Source organism: Brachypodium distachyon, chromosome 2 (genome assembly GCF_000005505.3).
Source record: "Brachypodium distachyon strain Bd21 chromosome 2, Brachypodium_distachyon_v3.0, whole genome shotgun sequence".
Lineage (NCBI taxonomy): Eukaryota > Viridiplantae > Streptophyta > Magnoliopsida > Poales > Poaceae > Brachypodium > Brachypodium distachyon.
This window is the reverse complement of record NC_016132.3, coordinates 38,953,804-38,976,466: the sequence shown is the minus strand read 5'-3', so window position 1 is coordinate 38,976,466 and position 22,663 is coordinate 38,953,804. Positions and strand designations below refer to the sequence as shown.

General features: G+C 41.7%; 2 protein-coding genes, 2 long non-coding RNA genes and 1 pseudogene across 4 annotated transcripts; 4 read left to right on the top strand and 1 right to left on the bottom strand.

Moving 5' to 3' along the window:
- Window positions 1–2,988: 2,988 nt before the first annotated feature.
- Window positions 2,989–11,168, top strand: LOC112270748. Its single transcript, XM_024458835.1, has 4 exons — window positions 2,989–3,063; window positions 4,419–4,922; window positions 4,996–5,065; window positions 7,065–11,168. The coding sequence occupies exons 1-4, from the start codon at window positions 2,989–2,991 to the stop codon at window positions 7,565–7,567; spliced, it is 1,152 nt and encodes a 383-aa protein (XP_024314603.1). The 3' UTR covers window positions 7,568–11,168.
- Window positions 9,013–9,792, top strand: LOC112270747. Its single transcript, XM_024458834.1, has one exon. It carries the CDS (start codon window positions 9,013–9,015, stop codon window positions 9,790–9,792), a length of 780 nt encoding a protein of 259 aa, XP_024314602.1.
- Window positions 11,169–11,373: 205 nt separating the features above from the next.
- LOC100842333 lies at window positions 11,374–12,369 on the bottom strand. The gene is made up of 2 exons (XR_002963880.1): window positions 11,680–12,369; window positions 11,374–11,536 (listed from the first exon to the last, which is right to left on the bottom strand). It is a non-coding gene; the product is annotated as an uncharacterized LOC100842333 (long non-coding RNA).
- Window positions 12,370–14,826: 2,457 nt separating this feature from the next.
- On the top strand, window positions 14,827–16,055 carry LOC106866187. The gene is made up of 3 exons (XR_001406095.2): window positions 14,827–15,097; window positions 15,391–15,494; window positions 15,808–16,055. It is a non-coding gene; the product is annotated as an uncharacterized LOC106866187 (long non-coding RNA).
- A 1,622-nt stretch (window positions 16,056–17,677) lies between these two features.
- LOC100841729 lies at window positions 17,678–21,979 on the top strand (annotated as a pseudogene).
- The last annotated feature ends 684 nt before the right edge of the window (window positions 21,980–22,663 follow it).

Below are 22,663 nucleotides of genomic sequence, written 5' to 3'. Positions count from 1 at the left end.
GGCAAATTTGAGACAAGAATTATAGACCGGAGGTAGTATTGTTTATTATACTCAAGCTTGTCTGTCTTTATTATTGTCTCCCGTCGTAATTAAGAAAGAGGTTGGGCTACTGCCGTGCAAGACCAATCAATATTCTATTTAGTACATTCATTGTTTGCATGCATTAATCTCACGTGTGCAATATAACCCGAGTGAATCATAAGCTGCATGCATGTACGTATCACTGCCCTGGTGAAACGTCCGCGCGCGGGGGCTGTGTGTTATGCCAGTCCTAGCTAAGATGTTTGGTTTTACAAAATGAGAGCAAGTAGCAATTCTTTAGCAAAGGATTTCTCGATCCACACTCTTCCATTTTAATTGATATATATATATATATATATATATATATATATTTATATATTTAAAGGAGCGATGTTGGCAATCAAATCTTGGTGACAAATCACAACCAATTTTTTTGGCTTGGCTGGTATTGGCTTCCGACCAAAAACATCCATTCTTGGCCTCGATCCGGCATGGCCTGATCACACAAACAACAGCTAGCAGTCCCCTTGGGGCGAGCTGATCGATCTGGGTCTGGATATTGTGAAGGAAGAAACAGACCCTCCCTTTGGACATCATTTCCACTTTTTCCCTCGGTCGGTCGTCGTCTTCATACCCACACCCAAAACCCTGTCAAACCTCCTCCACCTCCGAATTCACCCCCCGCAATCCCACATCCAAACCCTAGCAGGCTAGCACCTCCATCGACAAGGGCAGAGGACCCGGTAGGGCAAGGTAGGGCAGCTGCCCTACCTTGATTTTTGCCTCAATTACGAATTGGGGAAGATTAAGGACATGCAACGGGAAGCTAAAGGGCGAGATCTGTTCGTGGGGTGATGGGAGGAGAAACGGTCGGGAACGAGAGAATTGAAGGGGAGATTGATACCTGCGGTGGAGGCGCTCGCACGAGGAGGAAGATGAGCGGCGGAGCGAGGGGGCTGGGGCGCTCGGCAGCGGGATTGGGAGGGAGGGGGTGGCGGTGCTCGCTTGAGGAGGAAGACGAGCGATGGGGTTGGGCCGTCGGGGCAGCGAGATGTGGCAGGGGAGGGAGCAAATAAAACGAAAAGGAAAAATTATACTTCCTCCGTCCTACAAAAGGATCTTACAGATTTATCTAAATTTAGTTTGTATTTATACACTAAATAGTGACTAGATACATTCAAATTTTGACAAATCTTAGACATTCTTTTCAGGACGGAGGGAGTACCCTGTTTTCCACGACGTGAAACCCTAGCCGCCAAAGAAAAAATATCATGTTTCCGTCTTCGTCGGTTCCTCTTGCCTCCAATAGCCTACTGGCGACCAGGAGGTGAGGGAAACCACGGATCAACATTTGACATTATTTTAGTACCTTCTTTATAAAGTTTTTGTGTTCCTTGGCAGTGGTGGCCTGACGGTGGAGGCGACGACGCTTGGATTAATGGTCTCCCGGCTCCATCCTGTTCTAGTGTGGCTATCATTGTCTACTCCATGGAGTTTGTGGATCTCACGGCTCGTAAATTCGTGATTTTGATCATCTTCCTCATCGGTTCGGCTATGATTCAATGGTTCGACAACCTGTCTTGCGATGGGTGTGTTCCCTGCCACCACGCGTTCAACGATTTTAAGTTCTCACCCGCTGTGGTGGGCGGCTCATCCGGCTCAGTAAAACCTACAAATTTAGTGCAGCTTATGCAGATTTGGTCTTCTACTTTTCGTCACGAGAGATTTGGAGTAATATCAAGATGCATTGGCGCGGCTAGAGAACTTGGGTTCAAAAAAAAATTATGTAACTTTTGGTTTATCCGAAATCTTTGATGTCATCTTAATTTTTCGATCAGTAGTATTTTGTTCGTTGGATAAATAAAACCAGATCGTTGTTCTAAAAAAACAAAAGCAAAGGAAAGAAAAAGTGAGAGATAAATGAGCGAAGAGCTCCCACCCTAGGCCTAACTGAAAAATAAGTACTTTAATAATTTATGTGATGTAAAAAATTTGTGGCTAGTTGATACATTCTGACCGAAAATGTATGGTTCTGTTGGCAAATTAACAAAAACAGTGAGCTAGTGAGATGGGCCCCAAAAACCGTGGTTTCTTGAAATTTACTCTGTTCATTATGCCTAATATCTATGGGTGTGTCCATATCTCAGACGTCTGATTTTTTAAGTAAAAGATTTAATTCTTGGTCAATACTATCACAGCCACTCATTTTTATTTCGTAGCGAATCTTAAAGCACAATTTAGATTCAATGGCTGAACAAACAACTTATCACTAACTAAAAATCTTGCGACTTAGGTATAGCAAACCCAAATATCTATTTTGTTAAGTATGTACGTATGTAGATGTTTCTAGAAAACAAAATATAACTATATATTTACTCTTGTAAAGACCTAACTTGATAATTCACTTCCATGTCTATTATCCTTACTTTAAATTGGATTATTAGAAAAATACATAGCATTAAGATTATTACACATTTGACCGTTTATCCTTGTATATGATGCGACATTGTTTTTTACATGAAATCTATTAAAATATTGACTGCTAAAAACAAAACGTTATAAGCATTATTAAAAAAATATAAATCAAACACATTAAAGTACAGTTTGCAATTATAAAATATAAATATTAAATGTTATATGTATGTTATACGAATCGCCCTACCTAAATATTCTTTCGTCCTTCGCACATGCCTGTCGATCTCCTTCTCCACCTTCCCCCGCCTTCCCCTTCCCTACCGCACTGGGACTATCGTCTTCCTTCTCTCCATCTCGCGCCCTACCCGCATTGGGACCTCCTGGTAGATCAGGATTCTGCTGCGAAAGGAGGTTTCACGTAAGCATGAAGCCACCTTCTCCGGCCTTCCCTTTTCCTACCGCACTGGGACTATCTTCTTACTTCTTTCCATCTCGCGCCCTACCCGCATTGTTAGATCAGGATTCTGCTGCGAGAGGAGGTTTCACGTAAGCATGAAGCATGAAAAGTATGAAACGTGGGAGTGGATCGACGTCAAGCCTGGAACGAGGCATTGGGAGAATAACTCGGTGAGATTTCTTTCGGCTCTTGATCTTGCAGCTTATCTTTCATGACGATATGTATATCATAAACTTGTCACGATGTCTATTTTCAATAAACTTGTCTGGATGTCTATTTTCTATCGATGTGGCCAATTCGGGCAACAAGGGGATTCTCCGCCCTTTAGAGTAGAGAAAGACAACTTTCATGGTCCACAGATTTGCTAACGTAGATAAACGACATTGATATGCAGTTATTTTGTTCCTAGAAGTACTTATGGCTGATACTCGGCTCGACACAAACGAAATCTATTGTGCCGGTTTTAATGAAATCCAAACATTGTTGTATTGATATTTTATCCTAGCTCTTGATCAAGCATAGATACATCCATGTTTAGGTACATTTGAGTCACTTAATATGGGATGAAGGTAGTATAATATGACATTGAGAAATTATATTTCACAAACAAACTGAGCATCTGTGAAAAGTATTATGGAACGGAGATAGATCCATCCATCTTGCCGAATTGAGACTCAACTGGAAGCATTGACAAGTGTTTTCCAGAGGAAAGGCAAAATAACAAGTATAGTAAGCATACAAAACTCCACAAGTTCCAGCTCAATGCAGTAAAACGGTGAAATTCACAAGTCAATTTAAAGGGTGGATCTTGTACCTAGAACTGTCAACTCTTCATTCTGATCAAATGCTCCTAACTTTGAGATATTCAAATGCTCCAGTAACTTTAAGATATTCTTGTACATAAAACAACATGCATTCTTTTAGTTTCATGGGCACTACACCGTCAAATCAAACTACCTGTACAAAGACCAACATTCTCCAGATCCTTGCTATTGCAGTGCACTTCCCAAACCCTCGGCATGCACGGATGTCCAGCCAGTTCAGTCACTATCCCTGAAGAGTCGTCACATCGTCCTAGTCATCTTTGATAGGAGTGCTTGACATGTAAACTGCAATAATGACGGTGACTTTTTTACAAAACATCAATACACAATACCCATCAACAAAACATCACAGGTTAATGATTGGTGACTTAACATGGTTACTTTGTAATATCCTGTACTTAATATCATTCATGTTATACTCCTATCTTTAGTCATATGCAATGCACTTCTTTATGTTACCGTATCATATCTGTTAGTAAATACACAATAAACTGCTTAATCAAATTCAGATAGAATGTTTCTCGATAATCTCGTTTGCTTCTCAATAATCTGGTTTCTCAGCTAACCATCTCCATTAGAAACTAATGATCAGAAGAAATCCATTCATCTTACTACATGTAACCTTAGAGTTGTATAACATCGATATCTCTTTTGCAAGATCTATTGTTACTTCTCTAATTATTTGTATTTTGTAATAACAGGATACTCTAACGCTTGTGTTAGATGGAAACCCCGAAGAAGTGCAATCAAATTATGATACATATGTCAAGTCCGCCTTGACCTACAAGCATGGGACCCGCATCGATACGTTCCCACTTCCTGGACTCCGAAAACACCTTTTCACAACAGCCAAGGAAGGGACGTATTATATTAGAGTAATCTATCAAGGAGAGGTAATAGTGTTCATCATAGAAGCCAGAACATGGTGGCTGAAAGGGTACATAGTTGGAAACACAGTTTACGAACACAAGACGCTGCCATTTCAAGGCAACCACAATTATATTTGCCAAAGTAACCCAGGAGAACTAGAGATCGGTCTGCCAGTTTTGAGGACAAGACATCAATCCCTTGTGCAGGATGGGGTTCATCAGAATCCTCTAGCAGTAGGGGTCTACACCCTTTACCTGTGTGAGGGCCCCAGGATATACAAGGCATTCCTCGCACCGAGCAATTCGCTTGTGGACCCTGGCTCTGATTTCAACAAACTGGAAATATAATCCAATGATGAATGAACTGATCAGGAATTGGAAAAAGCTGGGCAAGTTGCAACAGGCCTACCTGGACGCTTTCAGCCAAGGTTTACCACTCCCCGAACTAGCCAAAAAAACTAGAATCCCCAAGCTGGACTCTGTGGAGAAGATTAGTAACATGATAAGAATCATACCACGTGATTCTTATACTGAAGGAATGTTCCAAAAAACTGTACAACGTCCTAAAGTATGGCAGAGCAAAGTTTATCACATGCAGAAGATAAAAACTAGAAGAAAACACAAAGAAAATGAAAATGCATCAGGGCTGGAAGGTGGACACACGAAGAGCAATACTGATGACATCGATGATGATGAGTTTCATTTGTTGGGCACCCGTGGAGAAATTATACAATTGCAGAAATATGATAATGACAAGAGAAAAAATCAGAAACATCCAACTAAAGCAGCAAGGCCCTCTACTTTCCATATCCAGAAACGCCATATGTGTTAAAGGCTGAATCATCAAATGGGGAGAGATGAAGATTCTGGTTTGGATTTAGGCTGGAAAATGATGGATAGTGGAACAGAAAAGGTGGAGAGGAAGGAAAAAGGTATTCTCAGTCATCTATCTTAGTTACTTCAGATTTAATGTATGTTTTCACAGGTGTTATGATTTTTTTCTCATACTTCCAATGTATGAGGGAAATAAATACATATAAAGAATAATCTTGTGAATATCATAACAATGGTAACAATGCAGGAAACATTGCAAAAGGAACCAATGAGATCTCAAGTTGTACAAGAAGAGAAATATTGCCTCAGGTAATATCAAATCGATACTAACTGTGACCAAATACATTGCTACCTTTTGTGTTAATTTAAAAGTTTTATTCTAAAGGGCTTACTTTGAGGATTTGTAACAAATTGTAAGTTTGCACAGGCCATTAGGATGAATGAGTTCCCCATCAACTTGCCAGTGTTCAACCATATAAGAAAAGGTAAATATTTAGAAAAGGGGGATTATTTCATTGCAAGTAAACATACTAATCAAAGTGTTGCAGCAGAGGTAATTTTGTGCATGTCATCAGGAGAAATAGGCCAAGGGAAACCTTCTATGAAGAGTCTACATAAAGCTAAAGTGTGTAAATTTTAAGTTCCGAACAATAATCAACATTCTGATTACATCCTTGTTGCCTTTATGATGTGTTTAGAACCTCAAAATGCAGATTGAAAGATACCCGATGCTACTTGAATCTCCAATTGTCGGTATGGCACATAAAAGGATTTTTAAAAAATCCTTGATCCACAATGAAAGATACCCAATGCTACTTGGATCACCTAAATGGATTGACCGGATTCCCTTGAAAAGCGGTATTAAAGCATTTTTCCCTTCATTTAAATACATATAAGAGATAATTTTGCGCATATCATAATGACGAGTTAGAATTGAATTGCAGGAGCCATAAACCACGCAATGAGGAAGTTGGGTTATGGTAGTACAACAGAAAAAACCTTTACATTGGTAAAATCAAACAAACGATACTTCCTATGTTGTTACTTTCTGTTATAAGTTGATTTTTTTGAATTGTGTATCTTAAAATTTTGACAGGCAAGAAGAGTGGGTGATTACCCTGGGAACTTATCAATGTTAAGCCCCATGAGAATCAGTAACTGAACAGATACTTAGAAAAGGGGGTATTATTTCATTGTAAGTAAACCTGCTAATCAAAATATTGCAGGAGTTCACACTCCAACACATGGACTAATACAAATTGAAGGAAGCACCAGCATCATAACAGATAAAATGCTTGCTCAGGTTGACGCTCAGCTATGCACTTTAATGTTTATCAGTCAATTATTTTTTATTAAAAAAATACATTAACCACAAAGGATTATATTTTTCCCATTTACCTTTTCTTAGTTTGCTTAAAGTACAAAACAAGTTCTTTCGTTGACTAAACTATTGTCTGTTTCAACTGCAGCAGGGAGACATGATTGGTTACTCAAGACATCAAGTTGAAGCGTACAATCTAAAAAAAAAAGAATCCTAAAGCCAGGTTTCTGTGTAATACGAGCATATTGGGAACAACACTATGGTGTTATGCTTCAGAAACTACTAAGCCAGCATAGACGAAATGGAAGCAAGCCATGTCATACCTTTCTTGTTGCCAGCTTGGATTGTTGTTCTCTCTTCGCTCCATAGTAGGTACTCCCTCCAATCCGAAAAGGTTGACGCGAGGCATACTAAAGACATTTTTACACCCACACCCTCCAGAATTCAAAATATTACAAACACACAACATAAAGCCCACACACGCACAACATTTCAAATCTGGCGTCTTTCTCCACCAACGCGTGCGCATCTTCTCCTCCTGGTGGCCGCCTGCTGCCCTGCTGCCCCTCTTCCAGGTTGCCACCTGCTGCTCCTCCTCAAGGTTGCCTCCTGCTGCTCCTCCAAGTTGCCTCCTGCAGCTCCTCCAGGTGGCCGCCGGCAGCCTGCTCCTCCAGATCGCCAGAAACCTGCTCCTCCAGATCATCAGAAACCTGCTCCTCCTTCAGGTGGCCGCCAACAGCCTGCTCCTCCTCCAGATCACCTGCAGCCTGCAGCTTCTCCTCCAGATATCTGCATCAGCTTCTCTTCAGGTCATGGACATCCCTGATCTCAACTTCAATCCTCCACAAGAGGATGATGCTGGAGTCACACCTACAGGAAGCAATAGTGGATCAACAGAAGAAACAACAGGTGATCCATGGAGTAGAAAAATTTCTCAATCTCTGAATTTCTCAATCTATTTGAACAATTGTTGGCACAGTATGTATACAAACACAGTAATGTTACTGAATGACATTAGAAATACAGAAAGCTAATGTCATGACCAAACTAATTTTAGAATTAGAATTATACTCCAGCAGTTGTTGGCACAGTAGATGTCAATCAGCAAAATGTGAAGTTCTCTTTGAATTTCTCAATTGGAGTAGAATGGTTATACACAGTAATGTTGGAGTAGCATGTTCTTGTTCAAAATGTATTGTTCCATCAGCAACAAAGCATGTGCAGGAGAATAGAGCATGTTCTTGTTCAGAATATAGAGTTCAATCATCAATAGAGCATGTGCAGCAGAATAGAGCATGTTCTTGTTCAGAGTTAATCTATAGAGTATACACAGCAGTATTTTTGTACAGAACAGCAAGTACTCACAACAGAACATCAAGTACACACACAACAGCTATTCTATTGCTAATCATGTTAGAGCAAGCTGAACTCACAACAAAACCTGTAATTCAGGAACTTGTCTAGTCCTAATTCTAATTATCAGCAACAGTTTTGCAAGTTCACAGGAGTATGTTAATACTTGGGAGTATTTAATCATTTGCAGATACAGTACTTGGAGTATTTGCTGTGTGTGGAGTACACACACGCACACAATAGCTACTCATCTACTCCTAATTCTAATGATTAGCATTCTGAACATTCTGTTAGCATTCTGAAAATGTACTGACAGAAACTGGAGTACATGAATACAGTTTTTTTTTAAATCATCAATGGTAAGTAAACTTAGCTTTGCTCCTTTGCAGTTGGTCAGCAACCACCCCGAAAGGACCTGCCAGATGAGCACAGGTTTGCTGCTTATATTGCACTAAAAGCATTGAGCAAAGATGGAAAAATAGAGTTGAAGGACAAAGTGCTTGTTGCTGCTCTATTGGACACAAGAGTTAGAACAGTTGAACGAATCTGGAAATTAGCTAAGGACCAAGTTGCACAAGGTGAACCTATTGATGTTTCTAATAAAAAGAAGGGAAGGGTAGGTCGCAAGAAAGCAGACCTTGGTCTCTCTCGGATACCTGCCATTCCACTTAACAAAAGGAGAACTGTAAGAGCACTAGCTAGGTCTTTGGGCTGCAGCTATACAGCCTTGCACAGAAGGTTTGAGTGGAAACAGGTGAAGCGCCGCAGTAGCAGCTTAAAGCCTACACTCAAGGCTGCAAACAAGATCGCTAGAATGCAGTTTTGCATTTCCATGCTTGATGAATCCACATTGGGAAATGACAGTCCTACCTTTCAAGATATGAGCAAATCGTCCATATTGATGAAAAATGGTTTGACATGACTAAGAAGAGGGCCACATGCTACCTCCTTCCTGAAGAGCCATGCCCCTTGCGCACTGTTCAGAATAAGAACAGCATCGGCAAAGTGATGTTTCTAACAGCCGTCGCAAGGCCAAGGTATGACGAAAATGATTTGATCACCTTTGATGGCAAACTCGGAGTGTGGCCCTTCGTGAAAGAAACACGAGCAGCAAGAAGCAGTCGAAATAGAGAGAGGGGCACTCTAGAAACCAAGTCAATTATTGTTAACAGGGATGTTATGAGGGAGTATGTATGTGGAAAGCTGGTTCCTGCTATACAAGACCTGTGGCCTGAAGATGATGTTGGCAGAACCATTTTTATCCAGCAGGATATTGCCCAAACCCATGTCTTACCAACTGATGAAGCTTTCCTACATGCTGTTGCAGAAACTGATCTAGATATTCAACTCATGCAACAACCACCAAATTCTCCTGACCTCAATGTTCTAGACCTAGGATTCTTCAGGTCGATTCAATCGTTAACAGATTGTAGAACACCTACAAATATCAAGCAGCTGATTGAAATTGTGCAAGAAGAGTATGATGGCTATGATGTGAACCTGTTAGCCAGAGTTTTTGTAACACTGCAGCCTTGCATGCTAGAGATTATGAAAGATGAGGGAGGCATGGGATACAAAATCCCACATATGAACAAGCAGAGGCTGCAGAGGGAAAGAAGGTTAACTACTGCTCTAAAATGTGACGCTGAACTGTACCAGAATACTTTATCACTATTGAACCAGATGATAATACATTGAGAGAAGACAGGAGTAGAACAGAAGAGACGAGAAGATAACAGATTGAGAGTACAGAGGAGCCACTAGGCAGATTGAGAACATATTGAGATGTTTAACTGTGAATGAAATGTTTTCTTTTCAAGTGTTGAAGTGTTAAACTTCAGTTTAGATTCAGTTAAAGTGTTAAAGTTCAGTTACAATGTTAAAGTTCAGTTTGAAGTGTTAAAGATCAGTTACAATGTTAAAGTTCAGTTTGAAGTGTTAAAGTTCAGTTTAAATTCAGTTTAAGTTCATGTTTAATTGGTGCTGTTAAAGCTCAGTTAAAATTCAGTTCCAAGTTTAAATTTAGTTGAGGTTCTAGTTCAGGTTAAGGATTTATGTTCAGTGTGAAGTGTTAAAGTTCAGTTTAAATTCAGTTTAAGTTCATGTTTAAAGTGTTAAAGTTCAGTTTAGATTCAGTTAAACTGTTAAAGTTCAGTTTAGATTCAGAGGGAAGAGAGAAGAGAAAAGGGGGAAGAGAGAAGGGGGAAGAGAAAAGAGGGAAGAGAGAAGAGAGAAGAGAGGAGATTGAGATCAGAGGAGAGAAAAGAGTTTTAATTTAAGGTTTTAGTTCAGGCTTAATTTAAGGTTTTAGTTCAGGTTCAGGTTTTAGTTCAGGTTTAATTTAAAGTTTAAGTTCTGGTTTCAGTTTTCAGTTTAAGTTTAATTAAGTTGAGGTTCAGTTTTAAGTTCAGGTTCAGAGAGATTGAGAGAGAAGACAGACTAGAAGAGAGATTGAGGATAGATTGAGATTAAGGATAGATAGAGAATTAGGAGAGAGGAGAAAATGAGAGAAGAGAGAATGAGAAGAGGGAAGAGAAGAGAATAGATTGAGATTCAGAGGAGAGGAGAGAAGAAAAGAAAAGGAGATGCTCATCACAGCATGCTTAATTACAATGTTAATCTAATCTTTACTTCTTCCAATTTAATCTAAACAGGACTAGTACAGTGCTAATCTAATTAAACACTCAACTGCTCCTATACATTCATAGAGATAAAATGTTCTGATATGTGTTCAATGCTAATCTACTCCAATACAATCTCCAGCTATACAATGAGTTGTCCTATCCAGGGTAGGAATCAGTAGCATCATAAATATCTCTAACATAGCAAAGTAATTACAGACAGATGCCACAAAAAATCGCGGTTATTCATGTACAGTACCATTAGGCACAAGAAACTCCATGGCATTTTGAAAATTACAAGGACATGCTAGATATGAACTCAATAGCACATGTCAAACAGAGGAAAGAAGGAAGAAGTTCAGAGTACTTAACTTCACCGGAGTCGTAGACGTCGCAGGCAAGCTTCACCCAAGTTTCAACAAAGACACATTCCTCACAAAAGAAAAAGTAAAATAAGCATGACACATCTAGACAGAGCAAGAGCACAATCTAGTCCTAGAAGTGAAAAAAAAGGCATGTTAAGGTAACAGAAGGAGTACAATCGCATGCTAATCTAAACATGACAATTAGTGACAGATTCTAGGACATAAGCAGCATACACAAAGATCCTATGGTCTAGCAGCAAACACAAAGATTGGTCTAGCAGCATAGAAAAAGATTCTAGGAACAGAAGCAGATCAGAATATACAATCACAGAGTTGGGAAAAAATCTTCTTTAGTTCCAGCATACAAAAAGATCGAGTAGGTGGATCTTCTTTAGTTTCAGCACTTACTCTGTTCCTAGAATACACAAAGAAGACTCCACAAAGCCCTAAAGTCTTCTGCATTCAGAATACACAAAGCAAAATCACATCTCATGTTTTCTGCATCAAGAATACACGGAGCAAGATTCTACTCGTCGTCCATTGAGATTACTCCTCGTCGTCGATTCAGAATACACGGAATACACAAAGCAAAATCAAACCTCGCCTTAGCCGCTGCTCCTCGTCGTCGCCTTGAACGACTGCTGCTACTCATCGCGCCGCAGCCCTGCGCCTCTGCTGCTGCTCCTCGTCGTTCTGCCGTCTTGAGTCTTGAGCCGCCTGCTGCTCCTCCTTGTCCCGCCGCGGCGGTGAGTAGAGACGCGGCGCAGGCGCCGGCGAGGGCTTGGGGATTGGGGAATCGAAGGGAACGACTGGGGATTTGGGGAGCACCACCGCCTTGACGTCCGTGCCGACGCCGCCGCCCACGGATCTGGCACCGCCTTGGCGTCGCGGGGATAAAAATCCGACCTTTTTCTTTGCGCTGCCTCCTGGAGCTCATAACGGCGGGAGGCGAACCGGCCGCGCCGGAGCGTTGCCGGCAGTGAGATAAGGCGCCGCCATGACTAGGGATCTGAGGTGGAGAAGGTTTGGTGGAGGGGTAAGGCCGGCCGCCGGCGCGGTTGGGGACAGCAGATCGGGAGCGAGGGCTCGACATGGTGGATTTGGTGGAGCACCACCGCGCCGGCGCGGCTCGCGAGGCCAGGGGCCTGATCTGCCGTGGAATCGGCGGGGGCGGCTGCACGGGCGGAACCCTCGCCGTCGACGGTGGGGCTTGAGGAAGGGGATCGCGGGGCTGCGTGGTTGACATTGGGGGGATTGGATAGAGAGGGAGTCCAGGTGGGTTGTTTGTTAGCCTGCCCTAGCCAAGGGGATGGAAGGGGATTGGGCCCGTGATGTCAGTGTGTCATACGAATCGAATAGCACCACACGATGTCAGAAACTGGGGCCCCCATGTCGGCATACTAACCTCAGACAGTCGAAGCGCCTCATACATGTCTGACCTTGCGCGTGGGTGAGAGCACAGTTGCCCTTCCTCGGTGACGATGGAGCCGAGACTTTGCCCCTCGATATCGGATTTGTGTATGCTCTTTTCTCTTTTCTCTGGTTCTGCCAGCTTTGCTATTATTCTATAGCTACGACTCCGGACAGAAGAAAAAAAATATTAGTTGACGAAACCAAATTCTTTAAAAGGTCCGGCCGGCGCACAAACAAAGCTCAATTTCGTCTATTTGGCGTTTCATAATTCTTGTCTCGACAAATTTGTTCAAAAATGAATATATCTATTCTTAAAAAACGTCTAGATACATGTAATATTTCGACAAAAATTATGAAACGGAACGAGGACCGGTTATTATAAGTTGGTGCTCTAGACATGCATGGATGCCAGAAATATGTGAATTGGATACACACCAGGAACTGTTGCCTGAAAACCCTTTAGAAAAATAATTTCCGTTGTATTCTTGCATGTTTAAGTTTACATCTTGCGTTCAAATTAAGTAAAATGTTTCGACGGACGTCTGTTCCAGTGCCAGGGTTTGGATTTTCCATCTTCTTCTTGTTCGAGAAGAAAAGCAAAGACTGAATTCGTCTCATGATGCACACATTATATGTACTCCGTATATGCTTTTTTTTTCCCTTTCAAGCTGTTGTATGGATGCATGCCATCTTCTGTTGAATACTCGGTGAAGTGGTATCTGCCCCTTTCGGCCAAACTTTATCCTTCTCGTTATATTTTGCCCCTTTGCTTTCTTTAATTAATTAGGACTCATTTTCCCTTTTCCAGGAAGCAACATGCTCGTCGTTAAGAAAAAAAAGTGCAAATGCACTTTGCATGCACCAGATAGATCATCAGTTTCCTTCAAAAAAAAAGATAGATCATCAGTTGCGTCAGTCTACAACCAGATGATGCATGTAAAGAAATATATTTAGACAAGACAATGTTTAAGCAAATAAACTTTATTATATAATTAAATTAAAACAAAAACACAAAAACCCAGCACGTTGATCCACGCAAAAAAATTCACACCTGATTTTACTTATGAGCTAAGATTTAATGTTTTTCTAATGGTTTTTGTTTTACCAAATAATGTTTTTTCTAATGGCTGATATAGAAAGAAAATCATCAACTAACTCTTTGTTATTCGTTTACAATCGGCCGGGTACGCCAGATGTGGTGACAAATCTCTGAATTGACTTTTTTTTACAGCAATCTCCAAATTGACTTTTTATACTGTATTATTACAGTTTGGTAAAGTATCTACTGTATTGAAGAGTTTTTCAACTCCCTCTCAACCATATTACTTGTCGAAATATTACATCTATTTAGACGTTTTTTAAACATGGCGTCGTATCAGGTAAAACTGACCACCTTGGTGCATCCTTGCATCCATTCATCGCCAACCTTCCAGTCCACATCATGTGCCCAGAGCCCTCCGACGGCAACTTATAAAAACACGCCCACCTCCACCCCTAACTCAGATTGTGAATTTGCAAGAAACCCCTCAGTCGTATGCTCGTACGAATCTCTCCTGACTCCCCAGTAATTCCTCTTTGCTCTTTCTCAATGCCTCAACCATCTCTCCAACCCCAAATCACCAGCGGCGGCCTCGGAATCCACAGGATTGGGATGACCACCGGATTCCTTCCGCACAAGATCTACTTAGGTTTACACAAGTTTCTGCAATCGCATACATGCTAGAATTTAGTTTCAAATATGACGTGCAGGTTTTTAAAGATCAACAGCGCAAGAAGGTTGTCATGCAAGTCTGAACTCTGAACTTGGTACAGAAATTCAGATCATCATGCATGGACAGATCTCTTGCAGGAGGAATTATATCGAAGACATCAAGTCAATTTCAGCCAGCTTTGAGTGTACTCCGTATTTTTTTTTGTCAGTAGGTGGTATGATGAGCTAGATTAGCTGTGCATGAGGTTGCAGGCAACGCCGAGGTTGCATTAGTCAGAGTCGTTACCGTTTTAACAAATAGTTCAATCAATGAAAACGTTCCTATTTTCAGAAGAAAATCTGATGTACCCTAGTGAAGACGTGAAGTCATGATCTGCGGTTCAGCAGTTGGAGAGATTTGGAGGGAAACAGAGTAGAGCAAAGGCAACTAGTCTCCAGACCGCGAGATGGGAAAGCTCCTGGTCGTGTACTGAACCCGGGAGGAAGGAGGATGAGCAAGTTCTTCCCTTAGCCTCCATCTAAGAAGATTTGCCGTCCCTAATCGAGGTGGTCGCCATGGGGTGATTGAACAAGGAGTTAGGAGGTTCTTGCCAATACGGGGGAGTCAAGGGCTGGGAGAGATTCCTGGGCCGGCCGGTAGGTTTTCTGCAAATTCGTGGGCTTAGTTGGGCTACCAGAAGCAGGCGTGTTTTTGCAAATTTACCGCATAAGTGTTCGAGCCGCACGAATTGGATCGGGTGGTTGACGCTGAACGGATGCAGGGATATACCAATGTGGTCAGATTCACCTGATACGACGCCTTTATACAGAGACAGCATCCATATTTCTCATCAATTTCAGCCAAAGAATTCGACGACGAAGTATACGAAAATGAGCTAGCCATTCTACGGAAGGTATATATAATCCTTATGTTGATCTGTTAACTACTCCTTTGCTTGCTCTCTTTTAATTACAAATAAAAATATATGTGCTAATACCTCAGTCATAGGATGTATACATAATCCTTATCTTGATTTGTTAACTGCTTCTTTGCTCTCTTTTCAATTACCAATAAAAATATATTTTAACCGTCCATCATAGCATGTAATAATCTAGTTGAGCTCTATGATTTCCGTTGGACCAACGCATGTAACTCTGTTTTTGGCTACCATTATTGTTGTACCTCACCTTCTGCTTTCTTTGTCAGCTCAAAAACAAGAGCGAAGGACTACAGACCAACGATATCGACGGACAAGCTGGCCGATCGAGCTAGATGTGTTCTAAAAAGAATAAATTCATTCAAATTCGCAGGTATTGCAGAAGCTTTGAGGTTTCTTATGGTATTACATAATCAATTACCACTTTTTTCATCCATCATTTCCACCAAGCACATATCGTTCGAAAGTTCATAATCAGTTTTGTAAAAAGAACTATTAATGTTAATTAGCTCATTTAATAGTTTTTATATTTCAAAGGAAGTATAATATACAAATCATCTTCTTGTAATAAATCTAGCTGAACTGCTTCATTTCTGCTGGATCAAGTGGTATAAATTTTAGATATCATCAAGTCGTCGATGCATCTTAAGTTAACTAAGCAAATTGCACCTGTCATTACGTTGCAGTTTTATCAGGAGTTGATTTCGTCGGCCTCAACGAACAAGACAATGCATGATCGACAATTCAGACTGCTAGTACTACACACTACTGGTGCCATGGCGGCCGTTAATGTCATTCCTCTTCCTTCAGCGTCGAGATCGGTGGATCAATTTCCACTTGGTTTTACTCAATGTTCCAGTTGTTTCCAGAACCGATTCAGTTGCATTCTGTATTTGCTTCCTTCCGTTGGAAGATCGAACCATTTATGCATGAAAGCTAGTACAATGCTTTGCTGAATAAACCAATTATATCTAATCGGTTTCTTTTCTCTCGTTCGGGAGTTTGACTACGATGTAGTGCTTCCATTTTTGTTTTTGATAACTTCAGCTCTTGCATCTTATAGCACCAATTTTTGTTTGAGAGGTGCTTCCATTTCCGGATTTTTTTTAGCACAAATCCTAAAGCATTTATGATTATATACTCAACCTCGCCAACAACCCACGATCTCGTTAAGCCTTGTCAACCCCTTGACAGTCTTTGCGATGCGTCAGGCGCTACCATGAGCCGGGACAAGCCAATCAACGCGAAGCGCTATCAGTGAAATTCTGGCAACAGCCTCTCGCTTGATGCAGCCCCAGCTGGAAACCGTACTATGTAAACTATACTACTCTTTCTCTCCCAAAATAAGTGACGTGCATATTATCATCGGGTTCTCATTTTCTCAAAACAGAATTTCTGAATAAACTGAAAAACCGAACCGATCGGTTCAGTCTAACGGAATGCCCATGCCTATGTGGATGCACACAACCATGCATGCATTGGCATATTTAAGTGCCACTTTTGTTCATCGTTCTTTACAATCATCGTACCTACGCATGCCATTCAGGACTGTGATCTACTGCAGTCTCAAGGTTATTATTTCAATTTGATTAATGCTTTTGGAATTGCAAAGGATGCAGCATAACATACAAGTCCTGATTCCTCCCACAATCTACTCATCCTCTGTTTAGTTGGACAAATTACTCTGTTTTTTTGCAACCAGGAGTTGCTTCCTATTGCTTGTTAATCACTTCCAGCCAGCACAAGCACTTAGTGCGATCCTGTATCGAATTGCGAAGGAGGGGAGAGGGAGACACTGACAGCAGCACCAGCGGTCCAATCTTATCCCCGTACTGCTTTCAGTAAGGCATCCAAATGATCAAATGCTCTCACTGCATCAATTAAAGGAGGAGGGGTCACTCACTCACACACAAGCACATGGACTCTGTCGGCCGGTCGATGATTGCTCACTCCATCTGTATCTGTAGCTAGATTCCCCCCTTACCAACCAATCCATCAGTTGCTCCATTTCCCCCCAGAGATAGCATTAGCACCAACTAGCTAGCCCTGATTTCATGTCAGCTAGGCCCCAACTAGCTAGCCCTGATTTCAATTAATTAATCTAATGTACTGAATGCATGTCGGCCACTGTCTAGAAACCAAAAAACCAGCACGTGGTCGTGGTTAATGCTTGCAGTTAAGTGGAGGACATGGGAAAGGCCTTGTAATATTGGATTTTAAGATTTTCTGAGAATGGTCTTGTAAATCAGAATGGAGGGCTTACAGTATTGTTTTATTTAGGGAAGATCTAGTAATTTCAAGGAAACGTTTTGATCTGAGTTTTTCATGTCAGATAGGCCCCAACTAGCTAGCCCTGATTTCAATTAATTAATCTAATGTACTGCATGCATGTCGGCCACTGTCTAGAAACCAAAAAACCAGCACGTGGTCGTGGTTACCGAGCGATTTAGTAAGATTGAAATTAGCAGTTGCTGCCATAAACTAATTACCAGTTGCTTTGTGATGGCATCCAAGGTCATTTTATCAATTAACCTGCAGAACACGACAGCCGAGAAGAGCCTTTTGTTTTTCCGGTCCCAAGGTCCCATCGCATCTCAACAAGTCATATATCGCAACGGGCTGAGCAAGGTTAAGGACTTGAGGTGCCTGCATCCCTATCGTGCTACCATCCACATTAGTACATTACCCTACCAGATTTCTCATCCAAAACACTACCCACAACCTCTTGTAGATCAGTGCTATGGAGGTGGCGGCAGGAGCAATGACCCCTCTCCTTGGCAAGCTCGGCGATCTGCTTGCCGAGGAGTTCAGCCTGGAGAAGCGCGTGAGGAAAGGCGTCAAGTCTCTCCTTACGGAGCTAGAGATGATGCATGCCGTCCTCCGCAAGGCCGGCAACATTCCGCCGGACCAGCTCGATGAGCAGGTTCGGATCTGGGCGGGCAAGGTGAGGGAGCTGTCCTACAATATGGAAGACGCGGTCGACAGCTTCTTTGTGCGTGTTGAGGAAGGCCGTGAGCGTGGACCAACCAACATGAAGAACCGAGTCAAAAAGTTTCTGAAGAAGACAACTAAATTGTTCAGCAAAGGCAAGGCTCTACATCAGATCTCTGACGCCATCGAAGAAGCACAGGAGCTCGCCAAGGAGTTGGGCGACCTGCGTCAAAGGTACATGCTTGAGGCACAAGCTAGTAGTGCGGGGGATACCATTGATCCCCGGCTAAAGGCTGTCTACAGAGATGTCGCGGAGCTTGTGGGCATTGATAAAACACGAGATGAGCTGATTGGGAAGATGTCTGATGGAGATAAGGGTTCCAAGGAACAACTGAAGACGATCTCCATTGTTGGATTTGGTGGGCTGGGCAAGACAACACTTGCAAAATCAGTGTATGACAAGATAATAGGGCAATTTGATTGTGGAGCTTTTGTTTCGGTGTCTCAGAATCCCGACACCAAGAAGATTTTCAAGAAGATCCTATATCAACTCGAAAGCCATTAGAGATGAGGAACAACTCATCGACGAACTGAAAATGTTTCTTCAGGATAAGAGGTATGTAATAAACACTGATCTTTTTTGTTCCCAAGATTGCATGTGAATTTGTCAGGAGTGTATTCCGAAGAATGCAACTACTGTCATGTGCCATGTCTCTCATCAGCATAAACAAGCAATGCTTGTAACAATATAAGCCTGCTGGTAATGTCTTGATTGATTTCCAAACTAACTCTCTCAAAAATTCATATAGGTATCTCATCATAATTGATGACATCTGGGATGTCAATGCATGGGGAATTATCAAGTGTGCTTTCTCAAAGAACAACATGGGTGGTCAACTGATGACGACAACCCGCATAATGACTGTAGCTCAAGCATGTTGCTCTTGCAGTCATGACATAGTTTATGAGATGAAACCTCTTTCTGGTGATGACTCTGAAAAGCTCTTCAATAAAAGAGTATTTGCTCAAGAAAGTGGATGCCCTCGTGAATTGGAGCAAGTATCAAGAGCCATCTTGAAGAAATGTGGTGGAGTCCCACTGGCCCTAATCACTATTGGCAGTCTATTGGCGAGTGATCAACGGGTAAAACCAAAGGATCAGTGGCTAGCTTTGCTTAAGTCTATCGGTCGTGGACTTACAGAAGATCCTAGTCTTGATGAGATGCAAAGGATTTTATCTTTCAGCTATTACAATCTGCCTTCTCATCTGAAGACATGTTTATTATACCTAAGTGTTTTCCCAGAAGATTACGAGATCAACAAAGACCGGTTGATATGGAGGTGGATAGCAGAAGGCTTTGTCCAGAGTTCGGAGGAAGACACTAGTCTTTATGAGCTTGGAGAGAGATACTTTAATGAGCTTATTAATAGAAACTTGATCCAGCCAATATACTACGACAATGCTCAATACATGGCAATTGCATGTCGTGTGCACGATATGGTACTTGATCTTATATGTTCACTGTCGAGTGAAGAGAATTTTGTTACTATATTGCATGGTACCGAGGGAAGCACAACCAGTTCGCAGAGCAAGGTTCGTAGGTTATCATTTCATAATAGCATGCCAGAGCTGACCACCCCTGAAGTGGACACCACGAGCATGTCACAAGTGAGGTCTGTAACTCTCTTAAGAACTGTTGTTGATCTGATTCAGTCTCTTCCAAGCTTTCTCTTCTTGCGTGTATTGAACTTAGAAGGATGTAATCTTGGGAAAAGTAGCCTCAAGATACATATTGTGGATGTGGAAAATTTATTCCACCTGAGGTACCTAGGGCTAAAAGATACGGGTCTTAAGGATCTCCCAATGGAAATAGGGAAGTTATGGTATTTGGAGACACTGGACTTGAGAGGAAATAATTTAGTGGTGCCATCAAGTATTGTTTTGCTGGGACGTCTGATTTGCCTAAGAGTTGACAATGATATGAGAATGCCTGTCGGGATGGACAACTTGGTGTGCTTAGAAGAGCTGGCCGAAGTGCATGTGGATGGTTCTGAGGTTTTCGAGAAAGAGCTAAGTCGTCTGATCAAGCTGAGGGTGCTCGGTCTTAGGTTGCATGGAAGCAACGAGAGGGCGTGCAAATCCTTGGTTGAGTCCCTAGGATATCTGCTGAAATTGCAAATTTTGTTAATCAAGAATCAGGATTGTACAAGGTTTGTTGGCTGCTGGGATAGCTGGGTGCCCCCTCCACGTCTCTGGGCCCTCCAGTTTCGTAGATGTACATCAAGAGTGCCTAGGTGGATTAATTGTACATCGCTTCTCCTACTGCGGTTCTTATATATAGTTGTGGATGAAGTGCGGGGTGAGGACATTGAGATCATAGGGAAGCTGCCAGCTCTTCTATCATTATTGCTGAAGACCACCGAATGTCAGCATACTTGTGTAGAGATGCCCATCATTGGTGCCGGTGCATTCCCATATTTGATCGACTGCAATTTCAAAAAATTTGTAACGGTGCCATCTATGTTTCCACGAGGAGCATTGCCGATGCTCGAATCCCTCGACTTCTGGGCACCAGCGTCACGCATCGCCAGTGGTGAGCTGGACGTGGCCATGGCGCATCTCCCTTCCCTCCAGAAAGTCAGCGTTACCTTTTTGCCCGAGGAAAACGCGGATTTGTGGTTGGAGGAAGCGCGCGTCGCCCTGAAGCATGCAGCGGACGCCAATCCAAACCGTCCCTCCATTTCTTGCTAGGTTTGGCGTCGCTTTGTCCAATTTCTTTTATCTGTTAACTACTCGCTCTTCTCATATGAAAAAGAAACTATTCTGTTATTAACCTCAGTCATTTGTTCTTTCAGTTTAACTAACAACCAAGAATCAGAGGAAGAAGAGGAGGGGGAGCCTGCAGTCGTGTTCATTAATAATAATAAATTCATTCAAACCCACATGTGAGCAGCCGCATCTAGCCCACCAAAACATACATGACAATCAGCTTCATACATGACATAATTAAGATCATCTTTTTTGCAATTCACTTATGTTATTCACGACTGCACATATCATTCACAACATATGTAGCCCCGAAGTTTATTACGTTCAGTTATGCATAAACAAAAAAAACCAATTTCCAGTTCATTTCAATAGTTTGGGTATCTCAATTTTCAAAGGCAGCATATATAATGTATAGGTCCTGCTGTCATAATTAATCTAGCCGAGAACTTTTACAACTCGTTTGGCCCAATCATTTGGGGTAGAATTCTGAAATTCATTTTGAATTCTAGAAACCAATTTGTTTGGTTGGCACCGAATTGGCTACATGATTCAATTTGAAATTCAATGGAATCACACTACAACTAACCTTAGTTCCTCTAACCATGTAGTAGGCAAACATGATTTTTGAACCCGGAATTTAAATTTAACCAAATGAAATCCTATCAAATATTGGATTTCATTTCATTTCCAAACGAGTTGTTAGCTTTCTGTTGTATAAACTCTGATTTTGGGCTACAGTGAATCGTCAACGCATCTAACCGAGCAATTTGCACATGTCATTGTATTGCAGCTTTACCGGGAGTTGATTTCACTCGACCTCAACGATCAACACAACTAATGCTTATCATGGTCGGGCGTTAATGTCATTCCTGTTCCTTCATCGTCGAGATCAATCAATTTTCTTCCATTTGTGTGCTCTTGTCTTTAGACACATTGTTCCACTGTGTCCACAATCTATCCAATTGTATCTTTTATTTGCTTCCTTCAGCTGGAGGATCGAATAGTTTCATTTCAGTGTATGGTGTTAGCTAAGCTTGCAACACTAATGCTAGAAGGGATGCATGGAAGCTTCAGTTTACTTATGATAAACGAATTCTATTTTATTTTTTAATTCCGTTTTTCTTCGAATAATGGAACTTTTAATTATGATTGGGTGCATGCTTCGGTTGTTGATTCTAAATTGCTAGTCTAGTCTCCGGTTCCAAGACTTCGAATCCTTTTGGTTCTTGGCAGTTGGCACACGCCACACACTTCTTCGCATGCATAATAACAGTAGCAGCAATAGCCGCTGGAGTTCTTCCATAACACTGATCTTTGGCACTGGTGTTCCCTGTAAGCTAGTACTAGATTTTTCAGTCACCAGGATCTCACTGAAAGTAGGATCTGGGAAAGAATTATTTCTGCATCGGCTTCATGCTTCTGTCGACGCTGTTGCCATGGCTCGGTCAATGGAGGGGTGGTTGAGCCATCGTTATAATGTCTGTCGTAATTTTCCATGTAATCATAATCATAGGGTCCAGGACGTGGTAGCAGCACCACTCATTCATTAAAATCTTCTGTTCTGTTGCTCCCCAATTGACTCGTACGTAGCTCGTCAAGTCTTCGTTGCTGCTGCTCCATCATCTCTTAATTCCGCATGGACGATTCAACGATCGACTACTCTTCCTTCACGTGCATTCACACAGAAATTTTAAAATTTGTCAGCCGATACCTTCCTGGCATATATACTCCTCCCGTTCTAGCTATACTATATAAAAATAATGACATTTCAAGTTTCAGTCACGGAAATTTAAAACTTTGACAGCTGATACCGTTTCAACGTTCAGATTGGATATGTTCTTG